The following is a 27,505-nucleotide window of genomic DNA, read 5'->3' as shown; positions in this document are numbered from 1 at the left end:
TTGGCCCCATCCATGTCCCTCACCTTTACTTCTCTCTTCCTTGCCCCTTTAGATAGCTTTCTGCTTCTTGTGTGTGTGTGCAAACCACAGTAAAAGTGAAGGTGGCTGCTTTACAGTTGCCAGGTTTAACGTTCTCAGTTCAGGGACCAGCCCCAGCCAGAGAACAGGCCCTAGAGCAGGGATCTGATTGGCTTGGATCCGGTAGACATTCCTTGGCCAGTCAGTCAGGGAGTCACAGGATACAAACGTGGCCTCAGGGGCCACACCTCATGGGGAGGGCCAGCTCTCCGCGCAGGAGGGTGGGGCATGGGCCGGGCAGGGCAGGTTTATATTAAACTAGGTCGTAAGTGAGGCCCACTGGACACCCTGAACACACTGGCAGGGCGGGTTGCCCTTCATTCCAGCCAGTGAGGAAGTCCTCTATTTTTTTTTTTTAATTTATCATTCTAAGTAGCATGATGAAGAAAGTCCTCTAGACTGTCCATCATCTGACCACGTACACCGTTGGCAGCGAAAATGCCTTCATTACAGATTTGACAATTTTGTTTGTAAAAAGGTAAAAAAAAAAAAAAAGGGATATGTCTCTTGCACAGACATCTTCCAAATATTATAATTGTAATTAAATTAAGTCTCTCTGTGTCTCCAGTCTGGCAACCATCCTGGGGACCCAAGGGGTAGTCCATGCCCCCTAGTCAAGGTGATGCTGCATTAGAATAATCTTTTTTCTGCATTTTGCAAGAGGCCTGCAGGGGCAGCCCCAGAACCACTGGGTCCATAGTGCCTGACATGCCCCTGTGCAGTGACATCCACAACTGACAGAGCATACTCTGTCTGCTGCAGCAGACAACCCGGGTTCAAATCCCAGCTCCTCTTCTTACTATAAGAGCTGCGTGATCTTGGGCAAGTGATTTAATTTCTCTTCACCTCCGTTTCCTTATTCGTAAAATAGAATAAAAAGATGGCCGGGTACGGTGGCTCACGCCTGTAGTCCTAGCACTCTGGGAGGCCGAGGCAGGTGGATTGTTTGAGCTCAGGAGTTCAAGACCAGCCTGAGCAAGAGTGAAACCCCATCTCTACTAAAAATTGAAAGAAATTAGCCAGACAACTAAAAATATATATATGGAAAAAATTAGCCGGGCATGGTGGCACATGCCTGTAGTCCCAGCTACTCGGGAGGCTGAGGCAGAAGGATCCCTTGAGCCCAGGAGTTTGAGGTTGCTGTGAGCTAGGCTGATGCCACGGCACTCTAGCCTGGGCAACAGAGTGAGACTCTTGTCTCAAATAAAAAGTCTAAAAAACTAACTAAATAAAAAGATGGTACATACCTCATAGTGTTGTGAGAATTAAATGAGTTAGTATTTATACAGGGTTAGAACAGTGCCTGGCACATGGTACATTTCAACAAGTGTTGGAGGCCAGGTGTGGTGGCTCACGCCTGTAATCCTAGCATTCTAGGAGGCCGAGGCGGGCGGATTGCTCGAGGTCAGGAGTTCGAAACCAGCCTGAGCAAGAGCAAGACCCTGTCTCTACCACAAATAGAAAGAAATTAATTGGCCAACTGATATATACAGAAAAAATTAGCTGGGCATGGTGGCGCATGCCTGTAGTCCTAGCTACTTGGGAGGCTGAGGCAGGAGGATCACTTGAGCTCAGGAGTTTGAGGTTGCTGTGAGCTAGGCTGATGCCACGGCACTCACTCTAGTCTGGACGACGAAGCGAGACTCTGTCTCAAAAAAAACAAGTGTTGGGCATTATTATTATTACTGGTGTCTCATTCTCAGCTGGGCCCCTGCAGGCTGGCCACCAAATGGGTGGAGGGGCTGGCATTGCCCTCCCCTCCGCCCTCCAGCCCCTGCCCCCAGCAGGCAGGCTGGTGTGGATTGGGGTAGGGGGTTGCGCGGAGCAGGAAGGTGGAAGAGAAGTGACAGCCCAGGCGAGCGGTGAGTATAAGGGTACGGTGCCCACCCTGGCGGGGGCTTCTGGACCCACCCAGCTGGGAGGGCTCTGGCTCTGGGTCCAGGAGTGTGACTGTCTCTGGTTGCGTGTGTCTCTGGCAGGATGGTGTCTGTGGGACTGGGAGTGGTTGTGACGTGGTAGGGGCAGAGCTGATGTCACGGGTGTGAAACCACCTGCGCAGTGGAACAGCACCCTGCCCTCAGAAGGGCCCCGCTCTTGGTGTAAGGCTCTGTGTTGGAGACTAAGACCCTCCACATTCCAATGACTTGTCCTACGCACACGATAGCCTAAGACGAAAATAGCACTCAGCCCTCCAGCTATAGTTCCGAGAAGAATGCATACCATGACGTGCTTGCTCCATGGCATGCTACCTGCAATTGTTCCCGATCCCCTGCCAGGTTGGGGTTGAGTGATCAATCACAAACAGCTGCCGATGCCATTGGGATGCTGATTGAGGCTGATTGGCCCACATGCAAGCCTCATCATCCCCCCCCACTCTATTTTTCTGTTTCTACTTCCTTGTTTTCTGTATATAAAACCTACTAAAAATCCAAGTAAAGTAGACCTTGACAACCATTTGCTTGGTCTCGTTCCTTTCTCTCGCCCATCTCTTTCAGGCACGGTCCCCCTCGCCCCTCGAGAGTAACAAAAGGTCCCCAGGGCCGGGACAGTTCTGTTGTCATCATCCTGAAGTTCTTAATAACTGTTGAGCAAGATGCTCACATTTTCACTTTGCATTGGGCCCTGCCAAGTATGTAGCCAGTCATGCGCAGGGGATATGCGTGTATACGCCTGGGTGTGTGTATGATGTTCTGTGTGGTTGTGTGTATGTGCGTGTAGGGGCCAAGGGAGAATTTCCCCTTTGCCCTCTGAAGTTTCAATGAAAAAATCAACTCACAAAAGGCAGATTCATTGGAGAAAAGGAATACAAATTTCTTTAACATTTATACGTGGGAGCCTTCGGAACAAAGACCCAAAAATACAGGGAAAATTGTCCATTTTTAAGCATAGGTTCAACAAAGTATGGACAGCCGTATAGAAATATGATTGGACAAAAAGTGTATGATCTGGCCGGGTGCGGTGGGTTACGCCTGTAATCCTAGCACTCTGGGAGGCTGAGGCGGGAGAATCGTTTGAGCTCAGAAGTTCAAGACCAGCCTGAGCAAGAGTGAGACCCCATCTCTACTAAAAATAGAAAAATTAGCCGGGCATGGTGGTGCATGCCTGTAGTCCCAGCTACTCGGCCAGCTGAGGCAGATTTTGCTTGAACCCAGGAGTTTGAGGGTGCTGTGAGCTAGGCTGATGTCACAGCACTCTAACCCAGGCAACTGAACAAGACTCTATCTCAAAAAAGATTGAAAACAAAAAACGGTATCATCTGGCTGGGCAACGTGGCTCATACCTGTAATACCAACACTTTGGGAGGCTGAGGCAGGAGGATCACTTGAGCCCAGGATTTTGAGTCTGCAATGAGCTATGATCATGCCTCTGTGCTCCAGCCAGGCAACAGAGCAAGACAAGACTCTGTCTCTAAAAAAAAAAATAAAATAAAAAGGATATAGACTGAGTGGGGAAACCCAGCAAGGCCAGTCTGTCTAGATTTTTCTTGACCTCTCTGAGCAGCATTCCTTCCTTCTGGGTGTGGGGCAGAACAAGGTAGGATACGGGTCAGATAATTTCTTTATGGCCAGTTTTTACCCTGAAAGGCAGAGGGAAAATGAGAGTAATAATTTTAGGTTTTATGGCTGGATTTAGAGAAAAAGGGGCTTCTGGTTTTTATGACCTGCCTTGGGGAAGAGGCATTCCAGTTTCTATGTCTAGCCTCGGGGGAGGATGGGACTGAGACAAGAGGGCAGGAAAAGGCCAGAGGAAAACGTTTGCTTCTGAGGCTGCTTTTGAGGCCTTCCTTTTTGGGTATTGCTTTCTGAGCCCCAGCAATGTGCACGTCTTGGATGTCTCTTCTTCTGGACTGGGAGACCAGAAAATGCTGGTCTCCGAAGGGGTTCCGGAAGTTACAATAAGGCAAACTTATTCCACCCCTACTCCAGACACAGGGAGAATCACTATCCTCGGTTCCTCGCTGCACCTCCCAACCCAACCTCACGCCCCCATGCTGGGACCCCTTTGTTCCTGCAAAAGCCTGACCCCCTGACCTGCTGCCCCCATGGGGAAGTTGGGATGAACTGGGGACCTCTGAGATCACCAAGTCCTGAAGATCCACCATGCACAGAGGACAGGAAGGGGATACCATGCGCTGTGTTCTCTCTGTGTTCCCTGCGTTGTGTGCCCAGGATGGGGGGCCAGTCTCCCTACTCCCCAGACAAGGCTACTCCCCGCACCTCCCGATCAGGGCTGCCTGTGAGGAGGAGCTGAAATAGATTGTCCACAGTCTGGTTTTCATCCTAACTCTGTCCCCAACCCATTCTGGGACCCTGGACAACTGATTCCCCCATCAAAGTCAGTTTCCCCATCTGTAAAACAAAAAAAGTTGGATGTTATGACCCCTAAGTCCCTTCAGTGCTTGCATCCTACCTGACTCTTTGTTGTCCACCCTGACTTTGACAGCCACTCCTGGTTCTGCACCATGGGACCCTGGCCCTGGCCCTGGGGCAACTGCAGGCCTCTGCTCCAGTCTCTGACTCCTGCATCTGGTCCCTGTAGACGGCTGGAGAAAGTGTGGTCTTGAGAGGGGACAACACACACCAACTTAGTGGCTGAGCTCAGGCTCCGCGCCATGTCCTCCTGCCAACCCTGCCCTGTGCCTCCACTGCTGCGGCCACCATCATTGGCTCTAAACTATAAGGAGAATTCTGTCCCTCTTGGGAAACTCAGCCCCCACAGCACAATCTCTGTTCCTGTCCCCACCCTCTCTTTCTTCCGCCAGTCACTAATGAGAAAGGGTTTGAGGATATCATTACACTCATCTGTCATTGTATAGATGGGGAAACTGAGGCCCAGAAAGGTGCAGTGACTGCTCCAGATCACTTAGCCAGGTGGTATCAGGAGCCTCTGGACTCCAAATCCCATGCTCCACCCCCATTTCTCCTCTTCCTGGCCCCCTGCTTAGAACATTAATCCCTGCTAAGCACCCAGGGGCCCTAGAATCTGAGGGCTCTCTGGGGGTGGGACCCCTGTGTCTGAGTGGGGTGAGGCTGGGGTGTGTGGTGCTGGCTCCTGAGGATGGAAAGGCAACCCCAGGAGGGGTGCTGCTTGCTCTTTGCCAAAGCTGCCTGGACCCCCCCACCCCCAGACTGTAGAAAGAACATGCTAAGAACATGCTAACCGGTGGTGGGGACCGGAGAGTGGGCCATGGTGGGGCAGCCCGGCCTGCTGGGGGCCCAGAGAGCGAAGAAGGTCTTTAAACTGGCTTCTCTAGACTTGCTAGGGCCACACGAGTAGGTTCCAGGATCCTTCCTGGCTTCTAACGGTGCAGCTCCCTTTTATTTGTTGTATCTCCTGACTTCCACATAAGAATTCGTTTGAAGACAGGATTAGATGGTGTGGAAATGGCTCTCAAACCATAGCCCTACACTCACATTGTTCAGCTGGGGAGACAGCTCCAGAGGACAAGTGGTTTGTCCCAGGTCACACAGCAAGCAGTGAGGGTTGACCGGGATCCCTACTCCCACTGCCTTTCAGACCTGCCCCTCAGCAGGGCCTGGGTGGGGAGGCTTCACGAAGGCCCAGTGGGGGGCTGGGTCTGGGGTTCAGTCTACAGACTCTGACAGCACACCTGCTTTCAGTGGGGGCTTCTGCTGTGCCCTGGAGGGGACAGAGAGGTGAATAAGGCACAGCCCCTGCCTTCAGCAAGCTCCCCATCTGGGCCTAATATGGGGAGGGTGGGTCCCTCCAAAGCTAACTTAAGCTTCACCTTAAGCTTCTCCTTTCCCTGGCCTTGAGCACTCAATCTTACCATTCTGCCTTTTGCTTGAAGTTGCTATCCTCCCTCCTCCCCTTTCCTCCCACCCCAGTCCTTCTGGGCTCTTCTCTTCCTCCCTCATTACTCTCTTATCTCACCGGGTTTTACAACCAATTCCCTGGGGAAAGGAGCAGAGGTCAGATGAGGAGGCCACAGGTCAGATGAGGAGGCCGCAGGACAGGCCCGCCAGGCTCAGCTGCACGGAGCGGTGATGCTTGTCCTCCCCAGGAGGGGGCGCACTGTCATCTGTGGCCGACACATCCCTCCAGGTGCTCCACTCTGCAGGGTACAACCCAAGTCTGGAGACAGGACTGGCATCCCATCTTCACTATCACCTGGCAGGAAGTCAAAGGCAAGTGAGCCCCAGCTTCTAGAAGGGAAGACCAAGGTCCAGAGAGGGGCAGAGGGCAACTTCTGGGGCCCTCCTCTCTTGGGGCCCCAGAACCTCATCCACAAAAAAAAAAAAACAGAGAGGGGCAGTAGTGGCTGGAGGCCTGAATCACATACCAGCTATGAGTCTGAGCTCTGCTTTAGGTGACCTTGACTCAAAACTAGCCACTCCACCTTCTCCTCCCATGTCCTGGGAGATCTATTGTTCCATGAGGGGACAGGGCCCCAGGCTGGGCTGCCTCTGAAGCTCCTGGACCCTGGGGCATCATTTCTTGGGCTACTCATTCTTAAATTCCTTCTAAAATCAACCCTCCTTTCTTTTCCCAGGACCGCTGTGCCCTGCTCCCAGCCTCTTCTGCCTCAGCTAAACCATGGGGTTTCAAGCAAGGGGGCCACAGTGGCTTGTAATCTTGGCTGCCCTAGGCAGACACTTGCCCCCACGTGGGTGCCTCAACTCTACCTGGGGGGACTCGGACAACACCTGCTACCAAGTCCCCTTTCTCTTACAAACTGAAAACAGCTCTGGGCCTCACTATGTGCAAGGCTCTACTCTAAGCATTTGGTGTGTATTAACTCACTGTACCCTCAGATGAGGAAACTGAGGCACAGAGAGAGTAAGTAATTTGCCTGCACAGCTGGTAAATGGTAAGGCGGGACTTAAACTCAGGAAACCTGATTTCAGAGAAAGACTGTTTTTTTTTGAGACAGAGTCTCACTTCGTTGCCCAGGCTAGAGTGAGTGCCGTGGCGTCAGCCTAGCTCACAGCAACCTCAAACTCCTGGGCTCAAGCAATATTACTGCCTCAGCCTCCCAAGTAGCTGGGACTACAGGCATGGGCCACTATGTCCGGCTAATATATATATATATATATATATATATATATATGTATATGTATATGTATGTAATAATATATATATTATATATAATTATATATTATTATATATATTATATAATTAATTATTTATATATATTTAATTAATTATATATATTATTATATACATATATATGTATATATTATATATATATATATTAGTTGGCCAATTAATTTCTTTCTATTTATAGTAGAGACGGGGTCTCACTTTTGCACAGGCTGGTTTCGAATTCCTGACCTCAAGCAATACACCTGCCTCGGCCTCCCAGAGTGCTAGGATTACAGGCGTGAGCCACTGGGCCCGGCCCAGAGAAAGACTTTGAATCACTGTTTCAGAGACCTCCAGTCCCCTGATATCCATTCTCCCCCTTCTCTGGAGTAAAAAGCAGCCCAGAATAATTACTGTGGTTCCTAGTCTTGCTTGCAGCTAGATGTCACTAATAGATGTGTGCAGTGGCCAGGCCATGCCTTTAAATAGAAGTGTGTCCCCTTCCTGCTGGCTGCAGCAAAGGTGTGGGTGAGCCCTCCTGGGCCATTCAGACTAGGCCTGGGTGGCTGCCACAGCCTCCTAACCAATCTCCACTCCAGCCTCCACTCAGTAGCCAGAGAACTCATCCCATCATAGGAATCAGGTCGTGGAGCTCCCCTGCCCCAAACCCTCCATGACCCCCAACTGCCTTCAGAAGAAAGGCCAGACTTCTGGATGATGGATGGGCAAGGCCTTCCCGTGTCTGGCTCTAAACTAATTTTCCATTCTCATCATTTGCCATTTTTATCCTCTGCCCTCACCCCAGGGCAATCATCAGGAAAATCTCATTCCCTCAACTATTCCTTCTCCTCCGCCTTCCCAATTCCTCTCCCCACACCTGGTGGACTCCTTGTACCTATCCTTCAAGACCCAGCCCAAAGGACACCTCCTGTGTGAAGCCTTTCCTGAGTGGCAGTGAGTGGCTCCCTCCTCTGGTCCAGCCGTCTGTGATAGTGGTGGCCTTCCTGTACTGTCAGAGTTGTAGACACATCCACCTCTCCATCTCTCTATGGGGGCAGGGACCGAGTCTAGGTCATCTGTTTGTTGTCAGTCATCAGCATGGAGCCAGGCCAAACTAGTAGCAGTCAAGTTCAACGAGAGAGAGAGAGAGAGAGAGAGAGAGAGAGAGAATGTGATGCACGTATGTGTGTGCACACATGTGCATGTGAGTGGCCTGAACTGGCTGGAGGCCCCAGCCAAGGACACAGCGAGGACAACTAGAAATAGCCCCACCTCTGGGCCCCAGAGTAGGTAGGCCTGGTGCCCAGATAAACTGACACTAGGTGAAGGGTCACGGGCCCAGGATGGGCAGGAAGAGACTGGAGTGTGGGTTAGGAAGTGCTGTGGTCTTGCTGCCTGGGCCACCAGGGGGGTCTGTTAGCCAAGGCAGATGGGCCCTGCCTACTGGCAGGCAGCCCTGGCAGTCAGACCTCAGTGGCACTCCGGGACCAGTGAGTATTTCAGGCTGGGGCTGAGCATCACCTGCTCCCTTGGCCCCACTTATAGGGCAAAGGGGAGCCTGCCAGCCTACCCAATGATGAGGGGCAGGGACACTGGAAAAATTTGTCCTTTCTCTGCTCTGGCCCCACCTTGCCCTCTTCCCCACTTGGAAGTTCCCTTCCTAAACCATGGCCTGCCAGTAATTGAAGGATTAAAGAGATCATCTGGTCCAACCCCCTATCATGGAGTTGGGAACACTGAAGAAAAGAGACTGGCCCAAGGTCACAGAGCAAGGCGGGGTGAAGACTGTCACAGGGAAGGCCAGTATAGATTATTGGTTTAGCCATGAAAACACTAGAGCCAGTCTGCCTCGGTCCAGAATCCTGGCTCTCATCTGTAAATTGGGATGGGAACAATAATACCTACATCACTAAGTTACGCTCAGAGTTACATGGGTTTAAAGACAAAAAGCTGCTAAGTTCAGTGCCTGGTGGTTGGTAAGTGCTGCATCAATGCTAGCAGTCACCTTTTGCACCACACTTGACAGCATGCAAAGCCTCTCTACACTTCTCTACACCTACGATCTCATTGATTCCTTCCAACAACCTTGAAAGGTCAGACATTACTATCCTCATCACACGGAGGAGCACACTGGCACAGAGAGATGGACTTGCCCAAGTTCACACAGGTCTCATGTCTCCAGACTTCCCTGCCAGTGGTCTTTACACCTCCTCCCCCTTGCCCCAACAGATCATGAACTGGTTCACCAAATTGCAGGAGAGTGTGAGCGGGCTCTTGACTCCTGATGCCACCCCTGGGCTGTTCTCACCCCTGCACTGGATGGTCCCACTCTAGGGACAGGACAACCTGATGCAGCTGATCTCATCTCCTCCTGACTTTGATCCCATCCTTCTAACCTCTTAGTCATCCTACCTCCCACTTTTAAAAGGGGAAATTCCTCACCCTGGGGTCCAGGCCTGATCACCCCCAGACCACTCAGTCCTTCATGCAAATGGGCTCCTTTCTTTTCCTATCTGGTGTCTTTGTATACTACAGAGCCCAGGCGTGCGGCCCCACCAATCCCCCAGAGAACCCCCAGAGGCCCCAACAAAAGCCCAGGCCACACTGACAGCCTTGGCTCTGTACCTGTTTCCTGGATCACACCTGACACTCCTGAGGGCAAGATCCATTCCGTACCAGCCTCTGCCACAGTTTGCCAGCTCTCCCTACCCAGGGACACACGATGGGCATCTGTCCACATCAACCAGGCTTGTCAGTCCTCCTGGAACTGCCTGAACCCTTGCAGAATCTTGGGTGGCTGTTCCTGAATAGGATACACTCTGAGGGGCAGCTATTGAACTGTGTGGTGCCAGGAGAGGGGAAAGAGGCCAGGCCACATGTCACACGAACATGCAGAGACCTCAGAGTGGTGTGAAGTGCTGTTTTGTAAGCATTAAGTTTACCTGTCTAATTATACTTTACCTAATCCAGTATTAGAGGTTATGTACAGTTTTGCAGAGGCAACTTTTTCATGTGATAGAGGAGGAAACTGTAGTTTGGGGAGGGAGCCAGAGTCAGCCCCAAGTCTAAGGCTAGTTTAATTATTCCCTGGGAACAGCTATGTCCCTGCAGAAAGCTGCCAGTTGGGATCCAGGCTACACCCACGCATTCTGAAGGTCAGCTCTCACCTGGGAGAACTTGGGGCCCCACAACACACAGGAAGTGGCCCACTCTCCTGGCCCTGGGAAGGGAGTGAGAAAGAGAACACAAGACAGGATTCTTTGGCAGGAGGAAAGTTAAGAATAGTGGAGAAGGGGCAGATCCGAATTTCAAAATAGAGAACAGGAAGGAGAACAAGTGGCTTTCTTTGCTCTGGAGAGATGGTTCCAGCAGCAACACAGACAGGGTAAGTGCTACAAAAGGGAAGATGGGGCTACCCAGAGGCAGGACAGTTAAACTGCAAGCTGAAAATGAGTAGGAGTTAATGAAAGAGAGCAGGGGCTAGGGAGGAAGAGCATTGTAGGCAAACAGCAAGACAGAAACACGCGCCCCTTCCAGGTACAAAAAGGTCTGAGTGGCTGCAGCCTGGGAAGCTGGGAGAGGCAGGCCGGGGCCATAGCGTGTGAAGCTGAGGGCTGTTTCCAAGGAAGTGGGTCTTGTGCTGAGGGCCATCCAGGGGCAACCAGGGGAGAAGCCTGGAGGAGAACAATTAACCTTGGTGCAGCATTCCTCAACTTGGCCGGCCTTATGTTCTCAAAGTCCTTGGGAGATTGGCTAGGTGGAGATAATGACATGCTTTTATGCTTTTCAAAGATGAAGAAACTGAGACCCAAGGAGATCATGACTTGCCTCAGGTCACAGAGCTGGTATGTAAATTACAGGGCAAGGTTGGAAACCAAGGGAGTCTCACTCCAGAGCCCCTAAAACTAGAGGGAGATAGATTCACCCACTCACTCATTTGTTCATTCATTCATTCCCTATACTGAACCCTATTACTATCTCACTGTTCTTGGAACAGGATTTTAGTAGTAACTTAGACCAAGGAAACACATGAGACCAGGCTAAAGAGTTTAAGCAACAGGGGGATGGGCTGGTTTCTGGGAAGGCTGAGCTGAGCTGCCCCCTCCCTCAGGGCAGGGAGGGCCATTGTTCTTGGTCCCAGGAGCAAACTGCCACAGGCCACAGCTTCTCAGAAGCAAAGTGGTATTGAGCAAACTTTGACCTTCTGCCATCACTTGTTCTCAGACCCATAGTATCTAGAACTCTTGGGGAACAAGGAAGCAGATTTCCTAGTGGCAGAAAGAACACACCAGTCCACCCCCTGGGGCTGCAGTCCCTCTACATTGTGAGCTCAGTGAGGGCAGGGCCTGTGCTCCCCTCTTTACCCTGGGTCCCCACTGAGCACAGCAGAGCCGGGCCAGAGAAGGTGCTCAGTGAAGATTGGTAGATTTAAAGAGAAAGAGATGAGGAAACTTATCTGCAATATCTGAAGGCCACTCCATGACTTCAGCGTGGAGTTGGCCATACCCTTGGATCCTTTCCTACTGATTCAGGGTCATAGGGCCTTGGCTCATTCCAACTGTTCTAGGGAGGAGCCCTGGAAGGGGGAGCGGAGAAGTTACTATTCATTGATATTAAGCTTTCCATTTGTTACATGACAACCCTGAGAAGCCTACAGCTTTCCTCTATTTGGGAGGCAAAGAGACTGAGAAGGGAGAAAGGCCTGTTCCAGTTCTCTACCTAGTAAGTGCAGACCTGGGATTTAGAACCAGGCCTCTTTCCAAAGATTCTGCTCCTGATATACCATGAACCAGGAAGGGGTGTGGAGGGTACGGAAAGAAGGGTTGTCTAAGATTTGCTGATTCCATGGCAGGCAGAGTCAGAGAGAGCGCCTCATGGCCATTACTGGCAAAAGGGAAAAATCCCCAGTTGCAGGTATTAGGGGTGGGGTGGGATGAGGGTGGTCACATCTACAGACTTAGACCCCTGAAGGGCAAAAGGAGGATCTCCAAGTTCCTGGGTTAGTGAAGCTTCTAGTTCAGCTTCTTAGGCCTCTTTCTCTAGGCTCTTTGCTTGTGCCAGTGGTACATTCCCTAGGGAAGGCAGGGAGGGTCCAGGAAACAGCTGAAGATGCTGAACAGGCCTCCCTCTTCCCTCTCCCCATGGCCCCACGGATCATCCGGTGCTGCAGGCTCATCTCATTGGCTCACTCCTGGTTACTCATCTCTCTCCTCTTCTCCATCTTCCCAGCCTGTGGTTGCCATGGGAACATAGAACAGTGACATCACCATAGGGTGAGGGCTGGGGAGATGCTGCTCGTGGCAGGCACTGGTCCTCCTGCCTGCCGGATGTTGTATTCACATCTGAATCTGCCAAGGGCAAGCAAGAAAGGGGAGCAGGAACGGGTACAGGGCTCACATCCTCCCCCAAACTACTGAGTACAACAGAGCAGGAAGGATGCAGCTACTCAGAGGGCCAGGGAGAGAAATGTACATACTTAGAAGGGAGAAGGGAGATTTTCAAATCAGGTAGAAAGGAGATGGTGTTCGGCTTACGGGTCAACGTTGGTGACCTACGTCTGAGCGTAGTGGGGAGGTGGGGGAAGGGCAGTGAGGGGCGTTGGTTGGAAGTTTGTCTAGAGTCTCTCAAAGCCCCATGCTGCTCAACCTGGACAGGGCCCAAGATAAGGAGCAAAAGGGTTTTCTGGCAGTGCCCCCACCTCAACCTGTCCTGAACACCTCCGATAGCTCTTCTTCACAGCTGCAGCAGTTTCTAATCCTGTCTCAGAAATAAGAAAATTGAGGATTAGAGAAGCAAAGCAATCTGACTTGGGTGACTGGCCCAGCAGGTCAGAGGCAGAGCTCGGGTAAGGCTTTAGGTGTCCTACACTATCCAAGGAGATAGTAACAACAGCAGCATGAGGAGCAGCAGCAGTGGACATTTGCTAACTCAGCCATGCTTGGCAATTTAAAAAAAAATTTTTAAGGGATCTTGCTATGTAGCCCAAGCTGGTCTAGAACTCCTGGCCTCAAGCAATTCTCAGCCTCAGCCTCCCAAGTAGCTGGGACTACAGGCATGAGCTCATGTTCAGAATTTTAAATTATCTCATTTGACCCTCAAACTCCTCCATTTTAAAGATGAAGGCTGGGGCCGGGCACGGTGGCTCACGCCTGTAATCCTAGCTCTTGGGAGGCTGAGGCGGGCGGATTGCTCAAGGTCAGGAGTTCAAAACCAGCCTGAGCAAGAGTGAGACCCCGTCTCTACTATAAATAGAAAGAAATTAATTGGCCAACTGATATATATATAAAAAATTAGCCGGGCATGGTGGCACATGCCTGTAGTCCAAGCTACTCGGGAGGCTGAGGCAGAAGGATCGCTCGAGCCCAGGAGTTTGAGGTTGCTGTGAGCTAGGCTGATGCCACGGCACTCACTCTAGCCTGGACAACAAAGCGAGACTCTGTCTCAAAAAAAATAAAAATAAAAATAAAAAAATAAAGATGAAGGCCGGGCGCAGTGGCTCACACCTGTAATCCTAACACTCTAGGAGGCCGAGGCGGGCGGATTGCTTGAGGTCAGGAGTTTGAAACCAGCCTGAGCAAGAGCGAGACCCCATCTCTACTATAAATAGAAAGACATTAATTGGCCAATTAAAAATATATAGAAAAAATTAGCCGGGCATGGTGGCACATGCCTGTAGTCCCAGCTACTTGGGAGGCTGAGGCAGCAGGATTGCTTGAGCCCAGAAGTTTGAGGTTGCTGTGAGCTAGGCTGACGCCACGGCACTCACTGTAGCCTGGGCAACAAAGGGAGACTCTGTCTAAAAAAAAAAAAAAAAGATGAAACTGAGACTCAGAGTGTCTTAAGTGAATTGTTCAAGGCCACACAGCTAGTACCCAAAGAAATCCAGACTGGAATACAGATCTGTGAGCAGCTGTCAGCCTAGCCCCAGCTCTCCATCACTGCACTGTCCAGACCATGCAAGGAGATAGTTCTGGCCCCTGGGTCTCCGCCACTCAGTCCTTGAGAGGAGAGGCCCTCTGTCTGAAGGCTGTGACCCTGAGTCAGAAACCATCCCACTGCCCTCCTCCCCTGGCACCTATTCCAGCAGTGAGGTCACCAGGGCTCAATGCCGAGCCCTGAGGCCTGTCCCTATAGCTTTGGCAGAAATGGGCCTCTTAGTCTTCTGGCAACTGGACTGTCCAAGGGAATCAAGACCTTGGGGGGAGATGGGGCTCTTCCTCCCTGGCCTCCTTCCTGGAACAGTTGGGGGAAGGGAGGAAGGGACTTGCACATGGAGAAACAGATGCCCAGTAGGGCCCACCACACTGTGTGTGAGTGTGTGGGTGGGGGCAGAGCTGGCTGGCCCAAGTGCTCCTGTGCTGGCTCCTGAATACCCATCCTGGACAGGCCTCTGCTGGCTGAAGCTCAGCTCAGCACCACTCCTGGTGTGCAGGGCCTCCTCCTACGCCAGCAGTCCACTTCCTCCCGCCCTCTGAGAAGCTTCTCTGCGCCCTTAGGTCAGGCAGTCACCACACTTTAGTAAGCACACTTGTGTTTGGCTTCACAGAGGTGAGCTACTCAAATGTCTTGTTCCCTTTTCTCCAAAGCAGGGCTTGGCACAAAGTAGGTGCTTCAATAACTGCTAAAGTAATGAATGGGCTCCCTGGAGCCTCTGTTTGTTCATCTGTAACAAGGAATAATAATACAGCTACTTTGTGGATTTTGTTCCACAAATTCAAAGAGCCAATGTACTTAAAGCCCTAGGCATGCAATAGACATCAAAACAAGGTGGGTCTTTTTATTGAAAGTGCTTTGCGACGGTGAAGTGTCAAACTACTGCACAGTGGGCTCTTTTAAGGAGGTAGCAAGTTCTGTGACAGTGCAGGCTTGCTTGCGTGTGTGCAGAGGTCAAAGAAAGGGTAGCAGGTGGCCTTGAAGAGGTGACTGAACTGGCAGAATTTCTGAAGGAGGTTGAGGGGGAACAACCGGAGGGAAAGCTGTGCCAAAAGGCCAGAAAAGCCCGGAACAATTGCAGTGGCGGTGCGCGGGGACTGCGGGTGGCTGCGGGTGGCGGGGAGGGGGTGTGCGGGCTGGAGACATTCCGCAGGGAGGGGCAAGCACGTGCGAGGCGGCGCAAAGGGAAGGTCGGTCGGGCTTTCGTCCAGAGCAGGCGGTGGCACGAGCAGCTCAGCCGCACACCAGGTTCCCGGTGACTGTCCCCGCAAACAGGCAGTGGGAGTGGTGGGGGAGCTCGGGCGCTGAAGCCAGCTAGACCAGGCTTGCAAACTGGGCTCCACTTCACCCTCTCCTTATTTCTAGCGATCTTGTCAGCTGCTCTCTGGGCCTCCAGCTTCTCACCTGTAAAACCGGGGCAAGGGTAGCTGTGCCAGAACAGTCAACCAGAACTTTCTCCGCAGTGGCCACCAGCCCAAGGGCAAGGTCCCTTTCTCCTCTCATCTCCGCTCTGACCCCAAGCTCGGAGGACTGGGGGACTGGCTCGCAGGCGGGTGCCCAGCTGCTTCTCAGATTTCGAAGAGCGCCTTGAGGCCAGGGAAGAGAGCAAGTCTTGCCAGCCTGGGGCAGGGACTGGGAGCTCTCGCACCGCGCTGACGCTGACGCAGCTGAGCGGGCGCTACTGCCTGGTCCCCTCCCCCCTCGGTGGGTGGGGGATGGGCGATCAGCTCCTCGAGGGTGAGCCCCAGCCTGGGGCTTCCTATTTCGGGAGCTGGGGGCGTGGGCCACACGTCTCATCATGTGATGCGAGGGCTATTTAAAGCCGCAGCGCCGGCAGGGAGCCGCCAGTCCGGAGTCTTTGCACGCCTGCTCTCTCAGCTGCTCTTTCAGCCTAGCCCAGCATCACCATGGTGGACGCCTTCCTGGGCACCTGGAAACTAGTGGACAGCAAGAATTTCGATGACTACATGAAGTCAATCGGTGAGCAAGCGCGGGGCTCGGGATGCTGGGCTGGGAAGGGGATGGCCACGGGCTTAGCGGGAGCAGCGCTCCTTGCTCCTTCCGGATCAGAGCCCTGCACGCCTGCTGGGAGGGGGCTTTGCGGTCTGAACCTGGCAAGAGGGATACTAAGGTAGGGAGGCACAAGAAGAAGCCAGCTGTGCCTCTCCATATGGGAGACGCTTTCAAGGAAGAAGGGTATATGATCTGGAGGTAGGAGGGGGGTTTGGATAAAAGGAAAGCATTGATCATAGGCTAGCCAGGGAGAAAAATAGCAGGGGCATGGGTGGTTTAGAAATTGAAGACAACCCAGCAAGAAAATGGGGTGGAGAGGGAGTGTACTATGGCCTAAAGAAATAGGAATACCCCACAGGAGTGAGGTAAAAATGGTTAATCAGTAAATTTGATATGGGGAGGAGGTGAGACAGGGACCTGCAGTTAACAACAACCCCTGCCCCTGAGAAGGACTGCTGCTGGAGGACGCCCTCTCCTGCCACCCAGTCTTACCTTGCCCTGCAGAGGTATGTGACCATGCCTAATCACTGTCAATGAGCCTAGTGGTAGGGTGGGGCAAGAGGCCCATCATCAACTGGGCCTTTCCAACAGCCCATGGCTCAGCCACCTATGCAAGGGGTAGGGTGCAGAAAACCGTTGGACTTCTGGGGTGTAGTAGAGGGTCCCCGAGCAAGGTCAAAAGCTATTAAAGGCAGGGAAGGTCACCGCTCTAGGAGGGTGAGGATGGCTATTGTGGTGCTGGGATCGGGAAGAACAAAGATTCTAAGAATCTTACAGGTGAGGACCTTGGAGATAGCCATACCTTGCCTAGTTTGACAGATAGGGAAATTGAACCAGGAGAATAGAAACTTGTCTTATCAATTCCACAGTAGAGCTGTTGTGAAAACCTATGATTCCTAGATCTGTAACTCAAAGCTCTTCCACTACCCTGTAGGCCCTAGGAGTGAACTGCTTAGCTAATGACTGACCTCAGCCCTTCCCCTTCTGGTTTGGGCTTAGATGGAGAAGATACTCATTCTCTGAAATTCCCAGCTATGAGATTATCCTAGTCTCCCAGGCTGGGACAGGAAAAAATGGAATAGTGTTCATGGTTGAACTAGAGTACATGCCTTCCTCCCAAGAAAGGAGGGCTAGATTGTGGCAGATATGCAAAGGGGTGGGGAAGTCCACTCTACGTACCTCTCACCTCTGCACCTAACCCTTGCCTGAAACAGGGGCCACAAGTGTGGCTCTTGAGGCCCAAACTCTCAACTGCGTCTACCCTACCCTGGGCACTATACCCAGTGACTCCAGGTAGGCAGCCATTCTTAGAGAAGCAGCCCCCACCCCTACCCCCAGCAGCCATTGCGGAAGTTAGAATGCCCAGGTTTAGTTCTTTCCAAAGCAGACATTTGGGCCAAAGAGCCACGTCCATTGCGGAAGTTGGAATGCCCAGGTTTAGTTCTTTCCAAAGCAGACATTTGGGCCAAAGAGCCACATCTCTGACTAAGCTGCAAAAACCTTACCACCCTTGTTCCCTTATTCTTCCCCAACTTGGGCTAAGGGGCTGGTCTGCCTAAAGACCTGTTGTCTTTGGGCAGCTTACGTCAGGTGGCTAAGATTCCATCCAGCCTGCTTTTCTCGTACCGACAGAAAGTCTGAGGCCCACTGGAGAGAAAAGACCGTCCTCAGCTTTCGTTTCTAACATTTCTAAGTAGGACCTAGCTCTTCCTGAGTCTCCTAAATTCTGTTAGCCCAGTCTTTTTTAGGTTTCTTTTTTTTTTTGAGACAGAGTCTCACTCCGTTGTCTGGGCTAGAGTGCCATGGCGTCAGCCTAGCTCACAGCAACCTCAAACTCCTGGGCTCAAGCAATCCTCCTGTTTCAGCCTCCCGAGAAGCTGGGACTACAGGAATGTGCCACCATGCCTGGCTAATTTTTTCTATATATTTTTAGTTGGCCAATTAATTTCTTTCTATTTTTAGTAGAGATGGAGTCTTGCTCTTGCTTAGGCTGGTCTCGAACAACTGAGCTCAAACAATCCACCCACCTCAGCCTCCCAGAGTGCTAGGATTCCAGGCGTGAGCCACCACGTTCGGCCTTTTTAGGTTTTCTTGGCTCAGTCCCTCACTCAGCCCACAGTGGTTTCCTTCCCCAAACACTCCACACCTCTGGGTAGGTCCTAAGCAAATAGAGCTCTGGGGTGCAGTGACAAGGCCCTGCTCTGTGCTAGTGAGTGTGATTGGCCTCACTGATACCAGGGGGTAGGGCCAAGTCACTCACTGGCCGGGCAGGGTGGGCTGGCATCTGCACAGCTGCAGAGGCAGCCCCTGCCCTTCTTGCTCTAGACCGAGGGTTCACAGAGGACACAGAGGCTCAGCCTAGTACTAATAACCACAGGCACAACCGGTGGCCTTGGTGCTTGGATTGAGTATGTGCTGGGCAGAATGGCCTAGTGGGAATAGTGAACAGTTTTGGAGCCTAGATTCAAATTTAGGTCAATAACTTACTCCTTGTTTGACTTTAGACAAGATACTTCTCTTCTCATTTGTAAACTGGGAATAATAAAACCTACCCTTCGGGGCAATTAAAAGCATTAAGTAAAACAACCCACGTAGAGCATGTGCAAACTACCTAGCTTCCTAGAAGCACTATGAAGGCTGGCACATTCAGAGACTCTATACGCACCACCTCACCACACTGGGCTGCCTCCTGGCTCACTGTTGCCTTGGAAGATAGCTCCGCAAAGGCGGGTGGGGTTGGCCAGGGCAGTCATGATGAAACTCACTTGTAGGAAACTTAGGACTTAGCCCAGAACCCAGGGAAGCCATGCTTGGGTCAGGAGAGTCCCCATAGGGCTGGAAGTCAGGAGACCTGGGTTTGAGTCTTAACTCATTGTTGCTACTACTTTAGGCCTCTCCTAAATCTATACAATGGGACAAATATTCCTTTTGTACCTACCTCCTAGATCACAGATAAGAGGCTTTGAAAATGTTGGGTTGCCATATATGGGGGACAAGACCACTAATGCTTCTTAGGATTCAGGGCAAAAACTTCCAAAGGTGGAAAACTCTTGTTCCTATGGCTTTGGAACGCAAAGCCCACATTTCTTTCCTCACAGTGTCGTTTGACAGGGGCTCAGGTGCCGTTGAAGGCAGTGGGTGCTCCAGCGTTGGAGGGTGCTGTGGCTGAGCAGTTCAGTGAGCTCTGGAGTCAAACAATTTTGGGCTTCAATCTCAGATTTGTGACCCTGGGCTTTAACTGTATCTCAGTTTTTGCAATGGTAAAGTGGAGACAGTCTTCAAAGGGACAGGAGGACTGAATGAGATAACATATATATAGTTCTTATCGCATAAAAAGCATTTAGTAGTTTATTCTAATCCCAGCTCTGCCACTGACTTGCTATGGCATTGCTGGTCCTTAAGTTTCTCACCTGTCTGATGGGATCAATAGTCTCTGTTCACCCCACAGAACTAAGGGGAAGACTGAATTTAAAAACTGTCATACAGGCCAGGTGCAGTGGCTCACACCTGTAATCCTAGCACTGTGTAAGGCCGAAGCAGGAGGATCACTTGAGCTTAGGAGTTTGAGACCAGCCTGAGCAAGAGTGAGACCCTGTCTCTACTAAAAATAGAAAAATTAGCCAGGCGTTGTGGTGCGCACCTGTAATCCCAGCCACTTGGGAGGCTGAGGCAGGAGGATCGCTTGAGCCCAGGAGTTTGAGGTCACAGTGAGCTGTGATTATGCCACTGCCCTCAAGCCTGGGTAACAAAATGAAACCCTGTCTCCAAAAAAAATAAAAACTGCCATGCAAAGGCTTTGAAATCTAGTCTTCCTCTTCCCCACACCCAGACCTAAGTTATTCACTGAGCTCCTTGTATGATGCTCTCTGCTCCAGCCCATATACTCATAACTTTTCACCTGCCCTCAGGGGTGGGTTTTGCTACCAGACAGGTGGCCAACATGACCAAGCCTACCACAATCATCGAAAAGAATGGGGACACTATCATCCTAAAGACACAGAGCACCTTCAAGAACACAGAGATCAGCTTTAAGCTAGGGGTGGAGTTCGACGAGACAACAGCAGATGACAGGAAGGTCAAGGTGAGTCAGAGAAGGGGGCACTGGGAATGGTGGGTGCTGAGACTCCAAAGGGAAACAGGCTAGTAGTCTTGGTTCCCTCATACTGCACCCTGATGTGCAGGCTATTATGAGGGATTTCAGTGAAAAAGGTTAATAAAGCCTGTGTAGTGCCTGGTGGCCACAGGTACTAAACACATGTTAGTTCTGTCCTCTTGTTTTCTTCCCTCCCTTCTTGGGAAGCATCAATTAGCTGCCTTGGAATGGGCAGCACAGAGCCCAGATATCCTTCTGACCTCAGTGTCTACTCTAGCTCCAGCTAGGTGACCTTGTACAAGGTATGCAGAAGCTCTGGGTTTCTTTCCCTTTCCATAGATGGGGGAGTTATGTGGCTGGGCTGTGACCTGAAGTGCTTTAGGAAGGATGCCCAGAAGTCAGGGCACTCCACTGAGTGAGGTCATCCTGGCCTCCAGCAGCAAAGAAGGCAGCTGGGAACAAGAGGCTGAGACCTACTCAGATGCTTCTTCAACCTCCAACTCCTGGGCTTGGCCAATGACCCTGACAAACTATTTCCAGTGTTGCCAGTTGACAGGCATGAAGAGCTATGTTCCAGGATGGGACATTCACATTGTCATGTGTGTGTTTGCAGTGTCTTCCCACCAAGCCTTGGGCCCCTCTCCAATGGCTCTGTTACTCTGCAGTGGCTCTGTCTTGGCAAGTGGCCTCAGGTCTTGCAGCACTGGGCTGGGCACAGGAAAGAGAGAACTTAGGGGCTTTGACCTGTACATAGTGTCCCTATAGCAGTATCTTCTCCATTGTCATGCCATCATTCAGCCCCTCAGCTGTTTCCCCTTCCTCACAGCTATCCTTGGAAAGGGAAGGTAGGGTTGGTCTCCATGAGGAGGAAGAGGAGCTGAAGCTCAGCCCAGGATATCACAGGAGGCTGGCAGCAGAGTTGGGGGATGGTGCCCAAAGGTGGCAGCCTGCTTTGGATAAAGGTGGCTGCCCCACCACACATGTTCCTGTCTCCTTGGACTTGCCCCCCTTCTCAAGGGGCAAGAACCCCCAATGAAACACAATAGTAGCCCTCTGGGGACCTAAATATCTGCTGAGTATGCAAAAAAAATCAGGGGAAAGGAGAATGAGGAGTAAGGTAGTGATAAGAACAGCACACCAAGGAACAGGTCCCCTCTTCCTCCTCCCCAAACACACACAGCCTTCTCAGATTCATTTACTGAACCTGCTCAGTCAGGATCCTTTAGCCTAGTCTAAAGGCTGCAAATTCCTAGAAAAGAGAGACCTGGGAGAACTGCCAAGGAGAACCAGCTGAGGTAGGCTGGCTGCACCCAGAGCACTACGTAGGCAATTGACCCAGGGCTGAGGAACACTCCAAGGGCACCCAGTCCCAGGACCTTGTTGTTGCTGCCCTCTTCTCAGCTAAAGGGGTCACATGATGTGGACAAAGAAGAAGTGTAGGAATACAAGGCAGGAAGTCTAACTTTCTTTTTTTTTTTTTTTCGAGACAGAGTCTCACTTTTGTTGCCCTGGCTAGAGTGAGTGCCGTGGCGTCAGCCTAGCTCACAGCAACCTCAAACTCCTGGGCTCAAGCGATCCTCCTGCCTCAGCCTCCCAAGTAGCTGGGAATACAGGCATGTGCCACCATGCCCGGCTAATTTTTTGTATATATATATTTTTTTAGTTGGTCAATTAATTTCTTTCTATTTTTAGTAGAGACGGGGTCTCGCTCAGGATGGTTTCGAACTCCCAACCTCGAGCAATCCACCCGCCTCGGCCTCCCAGAGTGCTAGGATTACAGGCGTGAGCCACCGCACCCGGCCTAACTTTCTAGTACTTTCTATCACCAAGGGTCTTTTAGATATTATGTATGATAACCACAAGGCTGGAGAGAGATTCTTAGGACTACTCCGTTTCCTTAGCTAGTCTTTCACAGGGATGCAGACTAGCACATTCTAGGTGGGCATCACCTAGAACACAGATAAGTCTTAAAGGCTTGTGGCACTTCTCAGAGCCAGGCTGTCTGGCTCTACCATACTACCTGCCTCTCCCTACTTGCCTAAAACCTGAAGGCCCCTCCCCAGCAAGGTAGTAGGGGAGCAGAGGATGCAAGTGAACTAGACTGTAGGGCTAGGTGGGAGGTGGGTTGCATTCTGGTCCTCACCATCACTAGTTTGGGTCAGAGGCTATGTCCTCTATACCTCATCCTGCCCTTTAATCCTCGCTAAGACCACAGCTCAGCCTTCTACTCTCTTTCTACAGTCCACTGTGACACTGGATGGAGGCAAACTTGTTCACGTGCAGAAGTGGAATGGGCAAGAGACAACACTTGTGCGGGAGCTAAGTGATGGGAAACTTATCCTGGTAAGACGGACAATAACTATGGGGCCACATCTAATTGGTTACTACTGCAGCCCCTTAGCCAAGCCTGTTTTAAAAAGCTAAGGTTCTCCCCTGAGAGCCAAAGAAGCTGGGACAAGAGAGGTGGAGGTGGAGGCAGGGTCAGGGTCAGGGTGGTATTAGGTGGCAGTTTCCTCTTTAGTGGCTTTGGACTCACACAGGCCTCAGTTCAAGTCTCAGCTTATAGGCTGCATGACTTTGGACAAGTCAACTTCTCAAAATGCACCTGTAAAATGGGTATTAATAACACCAACCTGTAGGGCTGCTGGGAAGTTTGAAAGAGACAGTGTATACACGGCACAAAGCATCACTGAGGTGAGAGGAAGACAACAGGTGCTCCATGTCCTTAATTTCTTCCTCCTGTGTTTCCACCTTGCCTTGCCCCAGGAATAGGAAGCAAGTAGGGCCTGATCCCAGGCCCTCTAGGAGAGGCTCTCATCTCAGCATTCCCTTCCCCCTGCTCCCTAGGACTGCACTGTCACAGCAGAAGTAGGCTGGTGACTGGTGAGGCACTGCCCCATTCCAGTCCTACCTCCTCTCAGTGTTTTCTATGTCTGGGCTGCTACAAGGACATGACTATTGCCCGCCTAGAAGTTAACACAACCAGAGTGGCAGGTCTGTCTGTTTAGGGATAAGCTTGGTGGTTTCACTTGGAGAATGTAACTTTGACTGAATTCCTCCCAGATCCAGGGGTAGAGAGAGCAGCCAGCTGTGGTCTCTGCCTCCTAACTCTGTAGGGCCTCAGGTTTTCACTTTGGCAACTTCACCGCATACCTTCTTGAGTCAGAGTAACCTGCAAGATGCATTCTTGCACTCACATGGGACAAGGGAACCCTTGGAGTTAGGAATAAGGTGCCTCGCTTTGGTAGGGATGTGATAGGCAGGACCGAATTCTTACCACCCCCATCTGACTCTGTCTTTCCTTCCAGACGCTCACTCACGGCAGCGTAGTTTGCACTCGTACTTACGAGAAAGAGGCATGACCGGCCTGTGCCTTCGCTGACTGCTCCTCTGCCAATCGGCTGACCCTCGACTCAGAACCACATTGCCTCATTTTTCCCTCTGCATTTTGTATAAATCTGTCTTGGTTGAGGGATTCTTCTGGGGTCAGGTGCCACCATCCTGGATTCAGTTCCTGTTCCCACTGTGTGTGTGGCTTTTTTTTTTAAAAAGACTGTACTCAAAGGGTGCTCTGAGGTCAATAAAACAGAGCCAAGGGCATCCACTTTGGCCTTTGGTGACATAACTCTGGGAGTCTCAGTTTCCCCTGTGTGTCAGATAGTGGGCAGAAATGACTGCCTGAGGGTCATTCAGGAGGAAGCACTGATTGAGAGCCTGAAAGGGCCATTCTCAGGGACTGGCAATCAGCACACTACCCCACACATTCAGTAATGAAACAGCTGTACCTACACCTGGCCTTCCACTGCCCTTCCCCATGGTCAAGTGAGCTAGTCCAGTGAGTGGTGGGGCCTCCTTAGGCTTGGCTACAGAAATGTCACCCGAGGCCCGGCTCTTCTCTGTAAAATGCTGTGGTCTCTCCCTTTCCAGATGCAGGTATAGGACACAGGACCCAGTTTGTGCCATTGTGGTGGGAGAAAATGACCACTGGCTCAGATGACTGCTGAGCTCCCACTGAGGCACCAGCCTAGTATTTACTCATGGTTACAAATTCTTACTGCTTCTCTAATCAACCCTGGGGGAATAAGATGACCATTATAGGAGAGAGGGCTTATAGGTGATCTCCCAAGAAGGCTGTGGCATGCTCGGGTCTCTGGCTCTGTACCTCAGCTGGGCCTCTCTCCAAGGTCTAAGGTAACACATTAAACGTTTTTCTGTCACCTAATGCAGCTCAGTGGATTTAAATCTGTAAGTTATCCAGAAAGAAGGATTATAGGAATAAGAATTTTCAGTAAGTTTAAAACCAAACACACTTCCATTTAGTGCCAGGAATTTAAGCAGGGACCTGAAGTAGAATCAACTGACTTACACAGTAGTAAATACAAAGTGGAACAATGATCTTGGTTTCAGCTGTCCAGTTCAGTGGTCCGCTGGAATGTCATACACTAGCTAAGTCACACGGCAAATGATCGTTTTCTGGCTGTGGCCACTGGCTGTCCCTTCTAGCACAGAACCATGCTGGGGGATGGAAAGGGTGAGCACCACTTCTTAACACATCCTCCCTCTGGCTGCCAGTCTCTCTGCCTCTATGTTGGATGCAGCAGAGATCACACACCAGTCAGCCCAAACAGACCAATAGAAGGGGCCAGTCACTCTGTTCTCTAACTACAGCCAGACTTACCAACACAGCAGTCCCTGTGGCGCTAGCCTGGACTCCTGTGCAGGAATCCGGCTCTGGCAGTGGCCGCTGGAGAAGGTAATAGGACCTCCTGCTGAATGAAGGAAGCTGGATGAATGAATGTGTGAGCTGCAGGGGTCACTTGCAAAAGGACCAGGAGTGACAAGGAAACAACAACTCATTCAGGCAGCTACTTGTGACCTCTAACTCTCAAACCTGCCTGTTGCACGAGGGGACGCATCTCCCATGGGAGTGAACTTAATGGGGTGGAAAGCCATATTCTCACTGTTGAGTCTTTCTAGGAGCCAGGGCTTCAAGGCACAAGGCCCCTGGTTCCTACTCTCAACCACCCTCTGCACTCTTGCTACTCTCACTCCTTGTGCTTCTTCTTGTGCTTCTTCTTCTTTTTCTTCTTCTTTGCTGCCTTGCTGTCTTTTGATGTGTGCCTTGCCCTCTTGCCTGTATCACTCTCAGAGTCTGAGCTGTCAGAGTCAGACGACTTCCTGTCTCTATGTTTCTTTTTCTTCTTTTCCTGAAAAAAAATTAAAAACTCAACAATGTATGTATATATTTGCTTTTCAAAAATCATAGCACACACAATCAATAGGGAGCCACTTAATAAATTATAAGACATTAATTAAAAACAAAAAAGTAAATCTTTAAGTACCAACAAGAAAAAATAGCCAAAACAAGTAAAAAAACAAGATATTATATAGTATATATTGTAGATTGCAGTAGTATATATAACATGTTTATTTATATATACATGCATCCCATATACAGTGTAGATATTTACACATACTTGCATATATTTAATATAGACAGAACACTGGAAAGGGCACATCAAACTGGTAACAAGTGTTACCTTGGGAATGAACTGAATGGGGGGAAGCAAAGGGGGCTTTCACTTTTTCCTTCATATAATTCTGTCCAGCTTGATTAAAAAAAAAAAGCAAGCATCTGTTGCTTTCCTGTTTAAATACCTAGTCTATCTAGAGACAGTGACTCATATCAAAGATCACAAAATAAAAGATTTAGGACTCCTGACTCCCATTCTGGTTTCTATTAGACTGCTTCTAGGGAAAATACCTGCCATCAAATAATGAGCCTCTACCTGCTACCCTTGAATATTCATCATCTTTCACCTTCATAACAACTTCACGAGATTATACTGATAAAGAACAAAGCTCAGAAAGAAGTTACCCAAAACTATACCCACCATACCATGCTGCCAAAGTAATAATACAAACCCATATAAAGGATAGGCGACAGATTCCCAAGTTTCTATGGAGCAGTACTGGCAGTTTTTAGGCATTGCATAAACCTCTTCCTTGAATTTCAAATATCTATACTGCCTCAGTAAGGTTTTCAGAAGATGAAGAGACCATGAAAGGGAGAGAGCAAAAAGGGTGAGGCTCTGACTCCTACGGGCTTCCAACCAGCAGGGTCCTGGGAAAGTAAATAAGAAAATGTAGAGTCTGGAACCAGTTCCCTCCAAGTCTGGCCCAGCCTGGATAAATAAGTGAGGAGAGTAATAATACCGCCTTATACCTGAACAGACCTTTAGTTTATCAAGCTTTTTGCGCCCCTTATCTTATTATACTAATAATCCTGGTAGGCTCCGAATTCATGGCTTATTTCTATTTTACAGATGGAGTAACTGCAACACAAAACATAAAGTGAGTCAACCAAGGCTAAAGTTGCAAGGCTGTTATACTTTCTAACACAGAGTTTGGCACTATTTTACTTTGCTTTCTCTCAAAGATGTGGACTCAGGAGGGAAAACAAAAACAAATCACTGGAGAGCCCTGGCATCCTGGAACATAGACTCTAGCTAAATAGAAGGGCTCCGTGAGATGGCCTCCTTCTACACCTCAATCTTAATGCAAAAATGCTTTTGCAGCCTAAAAAAAAGACAATCCAGTTCTCCAGTAGGCGACATCATTTTCAGTGTGGGTTAGGTGCTTTGCACACATAATTCATTTAACTGTCACAACACATCTACAGAGTAGGCATAATTACCCCTATATTTTCAAAAAAGAAAATTATAACCTCAGAGAGGTTAACTGAGATGAAGTGACTTGCCCAAGTGGTAGAACCTGGATTTGATTCAGGCTGGATCACAAAGATGTTCTTTCTAGACCCAAATGCACTGATGTGGCTAGAAATCAATCAAGCAAACAAGCATTTATTCTTCAGAAAGGACTGATTCTCAAGAAATGAGTTGGTTTTCAAACTGATGCTCTAGGATAAACTTTTGGAAAATAGGATAGAGGTTGATTCCTAGTTAGAACTTGCCTACAAGGCACCAGTTTACTTGGGCTTGAAAAGGAAAAGGTAGTATCAGAGGAAAAAAGCTTATCAATCAATGCACAAATACTGAAATTTACTGCCTACAAAGCACTTTAGAGAGCCATAGTTACATACAGGGTTGCTTAGACGATAAAGAGAACACAAATGCTTAATATAATTCTGACAAATAGAGCACCTACTAGTACAAAGCATTCAGGTGCTAGGTGGATGCAAAGTAAACACACTCAGCAGCAAAGCGTGGCACCATCCCTCCAAACCTAAGCCAACTTTATCAAACAAGGGAAAGAAAAACTCCTTATCACCACACAGCAATTCATTCAATAAATATTTACTGAATACCTTCTATAAGCCAA

General features: G+C 50.1%; 2 protein-coding genes across 4 annotated transcripts in view; one reads left to right on the top strand and one right to left on the bottom strand.

Moving 5' to 3' along the window:
* The first annotated feature begins 11,755 nt into the window (after positions 1 to 11,755).
* FABP3 (fatty acid binding protein 3) lies at positions 11,756 to 23,715 on the top strand. Its single transcript, XM_075995972.1, has 5 exons — positions 11,756 to 11,847; positions 15,424 to 16,038; positions 19,980 to 20,152; positions 22,406 to 22,507; positions 23,473 to 23,715. The coding sequence occupies exons 2-5, from the start codon at positions 15,966 to 15,968 to the stop codon at positions 23,524 to 23,526; spliced, it is 402 nt and encodes a 133-aa protein (XP_075852087.1). The 5' UTR covers positions 11,756 to 11,847; positions 15,424 to 15,965; the 3' UTR covers positions 23,527 to 23,715.
* A 742-nt stretch (positions 23,716 to 24,457) lies between these two features.
* Positions 24,458 to 27,505, bottom strand: part of ZCCHC17 (zinc finger CCHC-type containing 17) — a 58,131-nt gene continuing 55,083 nt past the window's right edge. For all 3 annotated transcript variants that reach the window (XM_012765472.3, XM_075995971.1, XM_012765474.3), the window contains one exon: positions 24,458 to 25,371. In XM_012765472.3, coding sequence (XP_012620926.1) covers positions 25,210 to 25,371 — 162 coding nt within the window. In that variant the 3' untranslated portion in view covers positions 24,458 to 25,209. The remainder of the gene's footprint in view (positions 25,372 to 27,505) is intronic.

Source organism: Microcebus murinus, chromosome 2 (assembly GCF_040939455.1).
Source record: "Microcebus murinus isolate Inina chromosome 2, M.murinus_Inina_mat1.0, whole genome shotgun sequence".
Lineage (NCBI taxonomy): Eukaryota > Metazoa > Chordata > Mammalia > Primates > Cheirogaleidae > Microcebus > Microcebus murinus.
This window is presented reverse-complemented; position numbering and strand designations above follow the sequence as displayed.